The sequence below is a fragment of the Branchiostoma floridae genome, chromosome 2 (assembly GCF_000003815.2).
Source record: "Branchiostoma floridae strain S238N-H82 chromosome 2, Bfl_VNyyK, whole genome shotgun sequence".
Taxonomy (NCBI): domain Eukaryota; kingdom Metazoa; phylum Chordata; class Leptocardii; order Amphioxiformes; family Branchiostomatidae; genus Branchiostoma; species Branchiostoma floridae.
The window spans coordinates 3,544,959-3,561,669 of NC_049980.1; the positions used below are offsets into that span (position 1 = coordinate 3,544,959).

Consider the following 16,711-nt stretch of genomic DNA (forward strand, 5'->3'; position numbering starts at 1 on the left):
GTAACGTTACGTAACTTTATTATATCAAGGAGCTTTTAGTTTATACAGCATCTTGGTGTCCCTATCGGAATTACTAATCTCAAAGCAGATCCTACGGTGCCATATTAAAGAAAGTATCAAAGCTGGCCAAGGAGTATAGCCGGCCAAAGAGAGTCGAATGGGCACCGGAGGGTATGATGTTATATTTAATACGCCACCGTGCATCTGCTTTAAGATTACGGAATCACCAGTGACGTTTGACAAGCCCCTCCCGATCAGCTGGGTGCCTCGAGAAATTTCGTCATCACTGAGATTGCGTCATCGTATACACCGTGCTCTGATTGGTCAGCTTACTCACCTCTCTAGTGGAATAAACGGGTGTGATTGGTCAATGAATCACTATCACGTGGAATTCACGTGCACCTAATGAGTCAAAGCACAAAAGTCATATCCAGGCAGAAAGAGGTAGTCGTCAGTTCTGCTTCGACTTTGGCGAAGATAAGACGTTTTTGGTGAGTCTCTCTTATTCATTGTCCACAAGCTACGCACGCTACAAGAAGCTGATATAGAGTTGTTGAATATTTCCTCTGTAACTTTGTGTTTTAGGCGAATTTCCGTATGTTTTTTTCTGGTGTTTGCATTGGTGGACGTGTCCTTAGTCGGGTTACGCATGCGGATGATACCGTCACTTGACGACCAACAGCTGACTATTCCCGCCGAATTTCGAGACCAGATTACCTCTTAAATAGCCACATAAAGAAGGCCTCAATATCCCCCGATTTGATAAAGCCTAACAAGTAGGTTCTTACGTTCAGCGAAGGTATTTGATTTCCAGAAAATGAGTGACGAAAGCAGGAAAATTGGAGCGTGGTTGTGGGAGGGGGGCATAATTAGTCATGTGGGTTGCATCATCACTTGGAGTTTACGTGTACGTTTGCACGTTTCTACGAAACTACGTGCGGAATAGATTATACTTGGAATCATGTGTGTGTACAGACTAAAAGGTTTGCTTGGAGAGTAAGCTGGTTTTAGAATTACTGATTGAGCCGAGCTCATCCTTCGTTAGTCGTTGCCTGATAATTTTACAGCGGGCCAGGGCGGTAGTCTGCTCGGACTACCTAAAGCCTGTAGCCGCCAAGCCAACTTTGCCAGTCCCCAGAGATTATAAAACTGGTCTTACATGAGTATAAAACTCAATAGGTAAAGATTAGACATTCCTGCCAGATTGTTTAATTGAAGGACAGTAGACACTGACAACACTGGATAGATTTTCTTGGTATTTTGATTAAATTATGCTCGTGGTAAATTCTTCACTCACTGTAATTAGTGCAAAGTTAAAAATGAAAACCACGAAATCTTTGTTCAGTCTTTTGCCTGCCTATTGCAGCAGTTGAACCCCACCATTACACTTGTTTCGACAGTGAACTGAAAACCATGTAGTGAATGACTGAATGCCAAACACCACAATGAACACTCCAAATTGTTATCAACCAGCAGGAAATATCAAATCCCTGTGACCTCAATTACAATTACAGTATTTGCAAACTTGCAATTACAATATTTGCCTGATTTCTTCTTTTCTCTCATTGCCCAAAGTAGGCAGTCTAGAATTACTATCATGATGTATACTAGTACTTTGATATCTTTACATACATAAACGTAAGAAAATATTTGGGTGCACCCTGTGTACCCACAGAAAATAATTGGGTGCACGGCTCCAATTTTGGGTGCACCTGGGTGCACCCAGTATTTCAAGCCCTGAGTTAGTCTTAGTATTTGACTTGCAACCTTCCCTTTCTTCTTGCACGTGTAGTACACAAATGTGCTACTGCTCTACTGATATCAAGGGTCAGGCCGATTTTTAGGACAAGGTCTTTTACCTCTGATTCCCTAAGTGGTCCTTTATCAGTGATAAAGTTTGACCAACTTTTGACCAACTTTTTTCAAGGATGAAACATGTTTGCAGCAACAATTACTATTAACCATGTTAGCACATGACCAAACTTTATAGGAGTAAGTACACACCAGTCACTCAACACTGCGTAAGCCAAGCTCTTCAGGTAACACACATTTACAAATGTATGTAACTGACGAAGAGAGGAACATTCATATAGGTAAATATTATAGAAATGAAGACCAGACTTGTATGCTTAATGAGAAAACACTGTTTCCATAGTGCTATATGATAGCAAATTCATCTTTGTGGCCTTTGGAAGTTACAGTTGTGTGTATTTGAAGGTGAACATTGTTGACTATAATTATGCTAATGGCAGTCCATTTGTATAATGGATCAGAAAATGTTTTAAAAAGCCTGCTTTGGTAAGACTAATAATGTTGGACACCTGTAACTTGAGTGGAGATGATAATCAACGGATATAATTTCATTCAAATGAGGACCTTGTTTGCATACATTTTGTACATGAGTCAATGAAAAACATAATACATCAGTTGTAAAGGTTAAGAGCATTTGGTGGAGGGTTGAGGTCGTGGAACTCTAGAAAAGTATGTGGTGTTTTAATTTTAGTGTACCAGGTTTTTATGTTTTACATCCATGTGTGGTATGCATAAAGATGTTCATTACTATGGTATGACTACAGTCAAATATATCACAGAAGACATCTCTAGGGATCTGGTCTATATGGCAAGATGGTCACTATAGACAATCTTGATTCTTTAGGCCACACCAATTTAATTTCTTTGTTCACGGATTCGCTCGCTCCTATTTTTTGGGGAAAAAAATAAAAATTACCACTAAGCAAATTTTCACCATTAATGAAACCATTCACCAACTTTCTGGTGGTAAATGGTACAAACATAAAAACTGACACTACTTTTGTAATTTTCAACGAACTGGTGCTGTTACTGTACATTAATAGTGTTTTTTTCAAGCTGAAAACTTTTTATTCTTTATGTTTTGGACTAGCCCTTACCTTTACCCCAACCATTTTACAATTTTTATTTTTATTTTGCCCTCTCGCTCCATATTTTTTATGAAAAAATCCGTGAACCAAGAAATTAGATTGGTGTGGCCTTATGTCTGTTTAAATGGGAGCAATAGTCCACGGGACCACAAAAAGAATGGTTACATAAGTTACATTGATTGGCCATGAATTGGCAAAAGTGATTGTTGTAACGTTTAAGTATGTATGCTTGACTGTATTTTGCAGATGAGTTGCTATTGGCATCCATTGATTTAAAATTTGCATTCTTATCTTTATCCTCTTTACAACCTAAACGTCTGACCCATTTTCATGACAAGGACTCGCCCATTAATCAATGATAAAATCTGACCTGACTTATGAAACAAGTTTGTCATGTGTGTACTACATGGTTACCGTCCACCACTAGTTGCATGTACTGCATGCAGACTGTGCCAAGGCTAAAGTGTTGGGCGTGAGTGCCGCGTGACCGTTAAAGTTTAAAAAAGAGAAAGGGCCCTGGTTGGTTGGCTTTTCCTCCTTGCCAGTAAAAAATGTACGTGATTGGTGAAGAAATGACTGTCACATGGAAGTTTGTGGAAATCACGTGCACAAAAGTCATATAAAGGCACAAGTAAAGAGAAAGACGTTCATTTCTGAATCAACTTTGGCAAAGACGTTTTTGGTAAGTCTCTTCTCAAGTTTGTATGTTAGTCACGTTTGTAACATTACGGTGGTATACTGTGGTTTGTACTGTTGTTATCTGTGATGTGTCCGGTGACAACATTTCTAGGCTGTCTAAGTCGAGGATCAACGTAAACTATTCTTGCGACATTTTTTCTGAAATCTTTGTGCGACCACCTTGGACCTGGTGTGTGAGTGTGTGTGACTATCCTTTGCATGTCTAAATCAATGCCCTGCCACCAGTGGCTACTTCGCTGGTTTATGCCCCTATTACTTGATCTACCTGCCCCTTGGCGGCCTCAAACAAGTGAATCGATTCAAGATATTGCCTGTCTCTGCACTACCCTGGGAGCCAGACAGGACCGGGTAGCTAGCGAGTTTTGTTTGGGGACCCAAGGCAGTCAGCCCGCAGATCTCACATTAGTGCTCCGGGGGAGTTTAAGCCTGAAGGAGTTATCGTAGATAAACTGTCCTAGCTGCCCGATCCCGGCTGGCTCTCAGGGTATCTCTGCACAGGCATCTTGAGCTCTTTTGTTGGATGTACTCTGCGTCTGTTTTACACTGGGTGACAAAAAAGTAGTCTGCTGCATGATAAAAAGAAGCGACTCTCTCGCCATTTTGAATATGTGCTCAACAAGGTTATTAGGCGCAGACAGCAATGGAGTCCACTCAGTCCAGCAATGTATTTAGTCTAAATAGACCATAGATCCTCCCGCATCACTGTTGCATTGGTCAACTTGGCAGTGTGCAAAATACTTTTTTGAGCCAGGTTGCACAGTGTGCAACCTGGGGCAAAAGTTAGGTTGCACATTTGAATTTCAAGTTGGTCACTAATTGTACAGGGTTGGTTGTATGTCACTGGCCAGGTGGTCCTTATGTAGAAAGGTGGTAACTAATTGAACAGGTTTGACCGTTTGACTGTATATCAATGGCCAGATGGTCCTTATTTAGAGATAGAGTTGCATGTAGATTTGACTGTATACCAATGACCTGGTGGTCCTTCTGTAGCTATAGAGATGGTCACCTGTACAGGTTTGATTGTATTTTGCTAGTTGCAGACAAATTGCTGTTGGAATGTATGATATCATTTGCATACTTATCTTTACCTTCTTCACAACCCAGACGTCTGACCCATTTTTATGACAAGGACTCACCCATTAAGCAATGATGTCATCTGACGTGACTTTTGAAACTTTTAATGTGTTTACTCTTGGTCAAAGTCCACCACTACTAGTAGTTGCATGAGCTGCAAACTGTGCCAAGGCCCTTCCCCTTCTGATCTTTATACTACAGAAAGATGAATTGATAATTATATCCATTTGAGTAAACATTACCTAACCAGGATAGCATCAAGTGTTGGGCGTGACCGATAAAGTGCAAAGTGTGTTTGTCCTTGATGAAAGTCCAATGTACAATGTTTAGTTCATCTCCTAATAATAGCTATATTCTGATCTTTGTACTGTTGGACTGAAAGGATACATTGTATGATACAGACCAACCTTGCTCCCCAAGAAGACATTACCTAACCAATTTGGCATCTCAAGTACATGTACACCATGAAGTTGGACTTGATCTTTGTAACAAGGTGTATTTGCTCTTGATGAGATTCCACCATAATGCAGTTTCATGTCCCTTCCGACATCATACTTTCGTAGTGATCTATTCCTCAAAATGCAGGGAGAAGTGTTTCTGAGGGTTATAGACTTTCTAAAATTTTCAAGGGCACCGCCTAAAAAGTGAAAAATAAAAACTAAAACGCTTATGCCTGTATGGCTTGCCACATGGCTTGATTGCGGCACTAAAAATATATACTACGATGCCCCTACACTGATAAAACTGGTGAGAACAAGTGTTGTACAATCATGTGTATTAGGAACCACAGACTGGAGAAGAATCTTAGTCTTGTTGTTCTACATTCAGGTAAGGACTGGTATGTAGTGTAATTCTAGAATCATAAAAAGTGTTTTGAGGCACGAGTGTGGAAGATATAATTTATCATTTTTCCTCTCCCTTCACAGGATCGTATGTATCGCAAGCATCAGCAGGAAATCATGGCAGCCGAAACCGAGGACAACATCATCACGCGCGTGGGGAGCCTCCCGTTGGTCAGCGCCTCCGTGACCCAGGTCACCAACATCTACAGCGCGGGAAAGGAGCGCTACCCGCTGGTCAAGTACGTTGGTGAGATGGCGGAGAAGACCGTGATGTATGCAGCCGACACTGCAAAACCGGTCGTGAACAAGCTGGAACCACAGAGTGGGTATTTGGAGCAGTTGGCATAGAATTTAAGTGTTGATCAGTTTTATACTTCGGTGCACATTTTAGTCTGTTTCAAACTCTCGGGTTGAGAATTCCAAGCAACTGATTCAATGTTAACTTACACATCTCGTGTAGGTAGGGTTCCCAATGTTTGCTTTGGAGGATATATATCTGAAAGCTTTCCTTATGTTATGGCCAATTAGAAACTATAATTCCAATGTGTTTCCAACGGGTTTCATTGTAATCAATCACTCCTATGAGGAGAGCATAACAGACTACAGGCTGGCAGGTCCTTGTGTTTCTGTGGGTGGAGCGATTTGTCATGGATATTAGCTATATTTTCCATTGGGTTTCACATGTGTATCCTTCAGTCATACATTCGAATTACAATAGAATAGTGTTCCAGTGTGTGCCTACTGTATGACTGTATGATTGCTCTTCTCATCCTTCCCACAGTTGCCGTGGCTAACAGCTATGCAGTGGCCGGCCTGAACAAACTGGAGGAGACTGTCCCCATCATCACCAGGGAGCCGGGCGTGATCGTTGGCGACACCAAGCAGGCTATCACCTCCACGGTGTCGGCCACGGGCGAGCGCATCATGAACAACCCCGTGGGCCGCGTGGTGAAGAGCGTGTCGGACACCGCCCTGGCCACCGCCGAGAGTTACGTGGAGTACTACCTGCCTCCGGAGAAGAAGGGTATGTCTCGAAAATTCCAGCTCCGAAAGGAAATAATCATCTTGACAATAACTTAAAGGCCTGGGGCAAATTATATGCTGTACTCAGTACTGCAAATATACTGGCATATCATGTCAACTTCACATTTGCACAACTTGCACATAAATTTTTAACTTCAATGTAACTTAACATGTTATCTTTGTTAATAAAAAAGATTGGCACTGGCAGTGAACAAAACAAGACGTGGAATTGTTTCTCATTGAACATGAAGAAGTTACAATCACCAAAACATTATTTACAAACAGGCTACAGCACTGCCACTTACTGCTAGGGGGCACTTATTCCATCTACAAAAGTGAATTTTGGGGGGAGTGGGGAAGCATTTTGCTGTTGCAAAGAAACATTAGTTTTAAACACAACTAATAATTTTCGTTCTTTTTTTACAATCTGATACATGTATAGCAATTTACAAACAGGCTGCAGTACTAGGAGGCACATATTCCAAAAAAAGTGAATTTTTTTGGAAGTGGGGAATCATTTTGCAATTGCTAAGAAATATTAGTTTCAAACACTTACAATGGTCATCACCTTTTTTTTTCTGTAGCAATTGAAGAAGAGGGTAAGGAGAAGGAGGGAGAGGGTGAGGAGAAGGCAGTGGTCCCCGCAGAGGAGGGTACCCCCACCCTGACCCGGGTCACCACCCTGACAGGGAAGGTGCGTCGCCGCGTGTACACCCGCGCCATGACCAAGCTCAAGGACGTCCAGGTCCGCTCACAGGAGGCCCTCAGCAACCTGCACTTCACTGTCGACCTGGTGAGTTGAACTAGCAAGAACGTCAGTTACTATCATCATCATAGGGCCTAAGGAAAAAAATTTAGTGCATGCTGTTTCCCTACCTACTCTAGAAAAGGCCGCCAGACATAGCCTTTTGGGGGGTGGGGGGATGGGCAGTGGAGTCATGTAGTTTCCGGTGAGAATTTTTATTCAGCCTGCTTCCTATTCAAGTTAAAAAAACTGCTTTCTGGTGTCTTTGATAGCTTTGAATTTTGCTGATAAAGAACAAATTGCTGTAATTATGTTTTGTTTGTTGTCTTTCATATCACACATTTGCATTGTTCATCATATTCCAATTATAAAATCTAGTAGGCTCCCACAAGGCCAATTTGGGTAGCTCAACAATTACTTTAAGCTGTTTAGTGGCAAGGGGACCAACTTGTAAGTCATTTTGCAGATTTCACCTTTTTTTTGAAGCCATGCGTTTCAAGTAGTTGTATGTTTAGATATCACCTTTTGATGATTGTAGACACTGAGAAAGCAGATAATAACTTTCTAAACCACACACAAAAAACACAGATTGCACTGTGTGCCACACTTTTTTTGGGGCCTAGATTGATGAAAGGACAACTGCATGTATGGCTAAGATGTGATTCAAATCCTTGCAGATCCAGTATGCTAAGGAGAACATTGACACGGCAGGTGACCAGGTGAAGGAACGTCTGACAGCGGCGCAGGAGAAACTTCAGGCCACCTGGGGAGACCTTCTTGCTGAGGAAGAGGGGGAGGTGCCTCAGGAGGAGAGGGTAAGGACTTGTTGTTTTTCCTGTTTCTCAACCCACATGTATCCTAAAAAAGTAAAAACCTGCAGATGCTAGCCTTTTTGGGGGGCCGGACAGTGGAGTAACATGGTTTCCAGTAAGAATTTTTATTCAGCATGCTTCCTATTAAAGTAAAAAAAAATACTGTCATATCTAATGAATGATAAATTTATCCAAGGATTTGTAACCATCATGCATAAAATTGAAGTTTGATGTTGAAAATATAAGTGTCCCCATGCATTTCAGTTTTACTTTGTTCACTATTCTCCAAGCAGAGGTTCGGTTGCGGGAATAAGTAGTGGTGAGGAATTTTACTGGCTCACTCACCTCACCTCTGCTGCAAAACATACCAGTATGGGACTATCCTTCCAAAATCTGTGTTAGTACCCCATCCTACGAAGCATTAAAAATCATTAGACAAATAATTTTACTGCCCCGGAATAACCCGCATCCTGGAAACATTTCCACATTTCAGCAACCCCAAATTAAACATTAATCGGTAACATTGCTATTTTCCCCCCAGACTGTTGAGCGTCGGGTTGTGCGTGTGGCAGGCCGCCTGACCGGACACCTGTCTGACCTGGCTGGGAAGGCGGTTGACACCGCCCACTCCGTACTGCCGCAGTCATTCCAGGACCAGCTGCACAATGTGAGGCAGACCGTGGACAGCATGTACGGGGAGTTCAAGGAGGTAACATACATTCGCATAATTCCACCAGGTGCCATTATAACGCCACCTCAAAAAACGTTGTTATAGAGGCCTTGTCAAGATTGTCTTCAACAGCTAAATATCTGAATTGTATTACATTTAGGATATTTAACATTCGCTGTTCAAGACAATCTTGGGAAGACCTCTATACTAACGTTTTTTTGAGGTGGCGGTATTATGGCACCTGGTGGAATTATGATAGTCGTTGTTAGATAGAATTTTATTTGCTTCAGCCCAATGGGGCGAAGTATTGTTTTTGGCGTGTCTTTGATGGTGTTTTTTTGTGATTATCAATTTGCACAAGGTAGTATTGCCCTTCAGTTTCACTGATGACTGCTATTTTTGCATGTTTTGAGTTGTTGCAAAGCAGTATGGGCTGGGGGTGAAGTCTCATCTTTCAGTGTCTAGTAGGCACAGCTCTTTAAATTAAAGAGGCCTAACATGCAACTCACGACATAAATCTGTATACTGTAAATGCATTTAAGTTCGCGGGGATTTAATTTCGCGGTAGCGGGAAAAGGGACTTTTCGCGGTGGATTTAAGTTAGCGGTAACACCATTGACTGCAGTGTAACTAATACCATAATAAAAAAATTAACTTTTTTTTTTAAATTAAAATAAAACATTAATCCACCGCGAACATTTCTGCATTTACAGTACTTGGAAATGTGATCCAAGAAGGCTTCAAAACACTTACTACTCTGTTGTTACCAGCATTTCCGACCAGTGACAGTGTGTCTTAGGCTTTTGATTTCTACACACAAGCATATTGGAAGTTGTTATGATTTTGGGAAAGATCTGAATCAAGGAATTTCTAGATTGAACACAGGATTGATGTCTGTAGTTGCTGCAGAACACAAATAGCCAGACAGAGGGCACTTTTTTTCTAATTTAAGAAGTTCAGTTTGGAAACTATACTGAGGAATACAAGCATTTGCAGAAAGTGTGCTGGGCTTGTGTAGCATTGTGTTGGAGCAGAATATTCATGTTCATTTTTTTGTACCTTGAACATTATCAGTGACTGTCAAATGTTTTTGAGGTTTGTGATGAAGAAGGGATTAGATCAAGTCTAAAATTTTCTTAATATTCTTACCATTTTCTTGTGATTTTGTTCAGGCCAAGAGTTTTAGTGACCTGCCGACCGAGCTTCTGGAGAAGTCGCGGGAACAGATCCAGAACCTGGCGGGCGTGGTCACCTCGGTTACGGAGTACATCGTGGCCAACACGCCTATCCAATGGGTGGTGAGTAGCTCCCACACTACTACTTTCTTTAATGGTGTTGGCTCTTTGATATGTGATAGTTGGTTAAGGCCACTTTAATTCTTTCATTTGGTTCTTGGACCCTTCCAGGACCTTTACTTCCCAGACCTTTTTATTACAAAGGGTCTTGGAAGAAAATTAGGGTCTGACTATGGAAATGTTCACCCTCTGGCATCAGTGTTTTAAGACATCAGTTTTGCCCTAAGAATCAACTGCCCTGTTGAGTATTATTTGTTTTGATTTCAAGAACCAATGGATTGAATTGCTGTGGTAATTATAGTGTAGGCTTGCCACAAGATGTACATTGTAACTATATAGCCATATATATATACTACTGTAACAGCTATTTCTTAACATGTGCTGTGCTTTTACAAAAAAAAAATTTTAACAGTAATTCTACCAAGCATATATTTCTACCACTTTTTGTAGAAGGTGGTAACCAAGCCAAACCCTATGCGTTTCTGCAAGGGTTTATGTTTTGCAAACTTGACCTTTTTATTATCTAATTTTAAAGATGTATGAAGTCCTCACTCACTCACTCACTCACTCACTCACTCTCACTCACTCACTCACTCACTCACTCACTCACTCACTCACTCACTCACTCGCTCACTCGCTCACTCACTTACACACTCACACATTCACTCACTGTCACTCAAGACAATTACAAGTATGCACATGGACATCACTTTACGTATGAAGTTAAGATAACATATAATACCAGTAGTATATGTACGGATCTTGAATTAAATCATGTAGACACAATTTGTAATAGCATTGCCCATATAAATGCCCGTGTATGCCATGGTAAAGTAAAATGATCAAAAAGTGTTTTTCAAGACAGGACACATTCTGAAAGGAGGGTAAGATTAGTTTCTGACTCAAAAGAATTGGTACATTTTAGATTTGTTTATCCATGAACAAGATGTTGTGATTAGTCTGACTCCCTCTCTCTCTCTGAGGTTGGATTGGGGTTTTAAACAAAACTAGGACCATTCTGAACAACAATGCATAGGGAGGTATGGCTGATGTGTTTCAGTTTGTTTCCTCATATATAGAAGGGAACAAATTTTCTTCGGTTCTTTCTTGAGGTCCACCTTTCTTGTTTTTACCCCATACAATAAAGTGGGCCTGCTGATTCTTGTATCTTTATCAACAAGAGAATACTTGAACCCCCAGTTTTCACATTGTGCATAATTATATATATACAGTGTGAACAGTGGGAGGGCCTGTATGACATTGCAGCACTCTACCCCAACTGGCACACTTAGATTTTAGACATAGAAATGGTTTCACAGCAGTTTAATCCTGTGTACAGTCCAGTGGACTCCACTTCACGATCAGAACTCTCTTGCCACTGAAGGTTGTGGCAAAAAAAAGAGCAGATCATTGCAAAAGTAATGAAACAAAAGGCTCCAATTTTGCATGACATCCCACCAAATTTTACTGCTGTGTAGGTCCCTGCCCGTTTTCTTCCTGCCCCGGATGCTGTGAATGAGGGAAGGGATGAAGGTCAGGAAAACGAGGATGAGCGCCAGGACGAGCGGCAAGAGGAGGAGGATGACCTTGAGGAGAGTCAGGAGGAGAATGACCTTGAGGAAAGTCAAGGTGATGAAAACCTTGATTGAGGAAGACCCCAAAGAAGGTTGACACGGGACTGGTACCTTGAGAAGGAGGAGGAGTCTGAATCAGATCTTTTGGAGGAGTAAGATTCAAAGATGAAGGAATGGAGTCAAATAGGAAAAGCTAGAGTTGGGAAAGTACAGGTTTTGGGTGAAAAGCTGGATGTTGTTAGTGACAAGCTGTAGATTATTGGTGTAAAGGTTTACAAAAAGTTTTTTTGGGTGAGAGTTGGTAGGTTTTTGTGAGAAGGAAAGGTGGAAAGTTTTTTTTTGTAGAAAGAGGTTTTTGATGAAGAGATGGAGGTTTATGGTGAAAAGGAGATTTTTGAGCAAACGATGGAGGTTTTTGAGATAAAGATGGAGGTTTTTGAGGAAAAGACTGATATGTTCCGTAGTGCTGTAAGTAGATAGTAAGAAGATTAGCTGTTACAATGGAAAAGGAAAGAATTGATGGCAATAAGGTAGTTATATGGTAGAGTGTAGTGAATAAAGAAGATTACAGTTCACAATAGGGCTGGGTACCGGTACAGAAAATTTAGGTCCAGGTCCGGTTCAGGTCCAGAGGATCAGGTCCAGGTCCGGACCTGAACCTGGACCTGATTCTGTATGACTCATACCAATGGTCCATTTCACTACAAAGAAATCTGTTTGGTGGAGTATTAGACTTACACTGGCGTTTTAAAATCCTACAGCGCTAACTGCACCTGTACGATTGACTGTAAACCTTGGTAGAAATTACTATAAACTCTACTCTACTTCACTCTTGTTATTTTCTTCCAACTGCAAGCGCCAAAACGTGTGAATGCCTGATAAAATAATATGTTAATTTTCTTATCGGTCCAACATCCGGTCCACCTATTTTTTTCAGGTCCGGTTTTTCTGGACCGGTCCAATAAGAAAAACCGGTTTTGTACCGGTACGCTGAACCGATACCCAGCCCTAGTTCACAATATAGTTATATGATGATGACAGTTCACAAAAAACTCAGCCTATGGTGTACTTTTCACAGATAGAAATTGAAAGAAAATTCAGGTTTAATAGCTGCAAGTGTGCTTATGCCCAGGGAAAAGGCTCAATTTTCTACTTCAACTTGATGAATACATATTGGAAAATTATTCTACAACATTTTCATCACTGAAATGCCAGATCGAATATTTTATATCCCTTGCCTGCAATAGTGGTCAACCAAAAAAGGCAATATACATATTTAGGGTCGTCAACTACCACTCAGTATTGATCACTCAATGAGATGATATCTTGTGACTCATATCTGGATATCGATTATTTGAAGAACAATACATTGCAATTGAACTAGACTAAGTAATACATTTCAGTAATTGTGCTAAGTAATTGTTTCTTCAGTTGCAAGTTATGATGTTGTTATTGAGCACTTTTGACTATCATGAAGTTTATATCATCTACATGGATACTCATTAAAAGCAAAAATTGTTGTTAACATCAGAAAATTAACATAGTAGCATTCCATTTCACATTAAATTCCAACTTTCAGTAATTATTTTCATAACCTTGTGAAAAGTTTTGGTAATCTCTAACACATTATTCTGTGCCATGCCTGTTGTCATACATGTAGCGCTTCATTCAAGAAATAAAGTGTTTACTGTAATCCATCATGGCTTATGTATCCTGTTGTTTTCAAACTGGGTAGGAGGGAAGTTTATTGAAGACTGAAACTGGAGAGATTTAGTCCCAGGGTAGTGAACAATTGTTATATAAATTTTGTTTTGTAGCTTGGTCTGTAGTAAACCATGTAAAATGCAATCAAAAAGATAATAAAGAAAAATTGCTGTCAACTCTATTAGCCCTTGGAGCTGTATCAGACTGTACTTGGCAATACAAATTTTAAGTTTAAAATCTTTTACACTCAATGGGTTAATGTACATGTGTAGGAGCACTAAACAAAACTAGATGCTTCTGTACGATCAACGTACAATTGATTTTAAGTGAAGTCCTCAGATGAATTAATTGCACTGATGGTACATGTAATTACAGAAGGGCTACAGTGTTCTGTTCATAACATTAGACTGACTTTCACAACGCCACTACTGACAGCATCAAATACATGTATGTCTTAGGCCAATGCTCGATTTGATTCACAAGTCAACGTTGATTTTCTTATTGATAGTACAGTCACTACTTTTCTTTTGGGAGAAAGGCTAAACTGTATCCAAAGAACACGCGGAATCATGTACTGCAACTTTCAGAATGTGGCGTTAAAGGCAGGAATGGGTCATAAGTACCAGATTACCTTTATGTCACCCCCTGTACCTATTCAAGGTAGGATGGCAAGCTTGAACATGGAGCATTGTACATTTGAGTGCACCATCTGACCTTGAACTGAGATGGGGGATGACATAGGTTATCTGTCTTTTGCAAACTTTTGCTGCAGTCATTTGGCTCTGTCACATTCTGGAACTGCAGTGTAGACAAGTCCATTCTGTAAAGGCAGCCGAAAAAATTTGCAGGGCCCAATTTATTCAAATGAAAGTTTAGTATATCAATCATGACTGCGTTACCAGCGCAGACAAATTTTCATGCTAATACTCCTTTTTTGACAATACGCTACATCACTGAAGTTAAGATGACATGTGCATCCTTTTAAAAAATTCATATTTTTTGTAAGAAAACGGAATGGCTATGCAAAAACTGATTCTGAAGAAAGGAAGTCAACAAAAATAGAGTCTGGATATATACAGTAGTTTTTTCAGGCGTTAAACCTTGAATTTATTATTGAAATATGGCAAATAAGTAATTAGTAATTAGTAACAGTGAAGCCTTCTGTAGTGGTGATGATGTGCAAATGCATCCAATAATACTGGTAATCCAGTCTACAATATTTGGGTTAATAGATTATGAACATACTATTAAATGTAATAACATAATTTTTTATATACAGTAGTGGCACCACTATCATACTAGTACAACGCCTCCACTGCTTGACAACATTACAGTTCTACATGTATGCATCACACAATGTTGTTTATAACTTATGCACCACTACAATACTTATGACAAACAACAATCACTACAATTCTTTTTCACACAATGTCTACTGCATTTGATTGTAGCATAGAGATGCTATGGGCTGGACTCAGACTGTACCATACCAATACTGACGAAGTGGCACTCACATTAATGCATTTATTACTAATAGATTACTACTGAGAGACATAACCATGGCAACTGGTAATTCAGCATTTGCTGGAGTAATGCAGAATATCTCCTCCATCACTCCTTACAAATTTTTTGTCTCCTGACCACTTCATGTAAATGTATGAATGTGCTTGCAGTGAGCACGCCCCCTAGCTGAGAAGGGAGTGTACTGCATTTTAAAATGTTGATCATATCACTACCAAATGTTTCAAGAAAAAAAATAACAAAAAATCTTTGTTTTTTAAAAAAAGTTTTCAATTTGCATTAAAAATTAAAATGAAATCAAACATTACATTTTACTTCTTTTACATGGTCTAGAAAATGAAATAAATTCTATTCCATAGTTTGATATTGTATATTAGTAATGAATATCGCTAACATTTTGACATTTTTCTGAATAGGCTCCGGGAGAAGAGCTGGATGACCTGACCCTGGAGGCTGACCCAGGAGAGGAGTCAGAGGGGGAGGAGGAAATGGACCAGGATGAGACACTGGAGATGGAGCCAGTTGTGGCACCTGATATGTAACTCCCAGTCAGTATTGCTACGGTCACAATTGCAAAAAATGGGCTCTGTTGGGAAGTAAATGGGCTGTTTTGTTGCACTTTCGGGCATGCCCCCTATGGCCCAGTTTACACGAGGCAAAAAAAGGACTCGTCCTATAAATGAACTCCTACGTTTGATGCTAGGACACATTTTTGCCTGTATAAAAATGAAAATGACGCGCTGCAGTGTGGCACCTCTGAACGTTGTAGGACATTTTTAGGACAAGTCATTTTCTTGCCTCGTGTAAACTGGCCCTATGTTGTCCCGTGGGACACCCTGCAGCTATATTTTGGCACGGCATTTTTAAAACTTTGAGTTAAGATAAACCCAGGACCTGGTGACACCAATGATACTCCACATTATGTCATACCTATGACGTGAAAACGTTCGATACGGGTGTTCCGGACCGGGCCGTACGCTTCCGTATCGCACAGGTTCAAAAGGCGTATCACACAGGCTCCATTCGAGTAAATTGAACTGTTTAGAGCGGGCCGAATACGGCTCGATTGGCAATTCGGATACCTGATTCGGACGTTGGAACATTGCTGTTGCAACACTTTTGGTTCGAGGGCACCAAATTTGTTCAACTTCTGGCGCATTTCGCATCAAAACATGGGTTTTCTTAGGTGGGTATGACATAAATAAAATACAACACAGTGTATTCCGCATCACCATCGGTCTCAGCCCTCCCGCGGGTCGGATCGCCCGCGGTCGGGCTGATACCTTGGGTGATACGGAATACACCGTGTTGTATTCTATATGTACATGTAGTCGGCAGTCATCCGGTACAAATTTTGACTGCTGAGCCCATCCAATGGGCCCTGGTGCAGTTGTAACTGTAGCATATCCTGGGGCATTTTATCTGTGCAGCCCCTGAGAATACAATTAAGAATCTGGCCAGTAATGCCAGATCTGCCATATGCTTTCATTTATTGTGACTGTGAATGTTACATTTATTTTAACAGAAGATGAAAATATTTTAGAATCTCTATAGAAATATTTTAATGACCTTGACAGAAACGTTTGTTGCTTCTATATATATAATGTAATCTGTGCCCTGATATCCTGTGAAAGGTGATATATTATAGAAGCATTAAGCCTTTATTCTAGCACAAAAATAAGTTTTGCTTCACTGAATCTCAACTCTTCATGAAGAAGGCATGAAATGAATAACGCTAAAACTACATTAAGTGGAACAGAAACTAATTATTTACATGTAACATCCTTCAATAGTCTTTGCTCTTGTGTACTATTAATATGGTATTATTGAACTAAAATGCAACCACAACCCT

At 40.3% G+C, this 16,711-nt stretch overlaps 1 protein-coding gene across 2 annotated transcripts; it reads left to right on the forward strand.

The window, feature by feature from the left end:
• The first annotated feature begins 356 nt into the window (after positions 1–356).
• LOC118409353 (perilipin-2-like) lies at positions 357–15,891 on the forward strand. 2 transcript variants are annotated; one of them, XM_035810320.1, is made up of 8 exons: positions 357–491; positions 5,600–5,837; positions 6,297–6,539; positions 7,123–7,331; positions 7,961–8,098; positions 8,637–8,804; positions 9,938–10,063; positions 15,276–15,891. In XM_035810320.1, exons 2-8 carry the CDS (start codon positions 5,606–5,608, stop codon positions 15,399–15,401), a joined length of 1,242 nt encoding a protein of 413 aa, XP_035666213.1. In that variant the 5' UTR covers positions 357–491; positions 5,600–5,605; the 3' UTR covers positions 15,402–15,891. The 2 variants fall into 2 exon arrangements, with proteins under 2 accessions (XP_035666213.1, XP_035666212.1); XM_035810319.1 differs by lacking the exon at positions 15,276–15,891 and adding an exon at positions 11,539–12,142.
• Positions 15,892–16,711: the final 820 nt, after the last annotated feature.

Bases quoted from the DNA above. Each gene is read 5' to 3' on its own strand.
- LOC118409353 (XM_035810319.1), top strand. From the start codon at position 5,606: ATGTATCGCAAGCATCAGCAGGAAATCATGGCAGCCGAAACCGAGGAC. The intron at 5,838-6,296 runs GTGGGTATTTGG...TCCTTCCCACAG, and splicing joins GAACAAGCTGGAACCACAGA to TTGCCGTGGCTAACAGCTAT. The intron at 8,805-9,937 runs GTAACATACATT...GATTTTGTTCAG, and splicing joins TGTACGGGGAGTTCAAGGAG to GCCAAGAGTTTTAGTGACCT.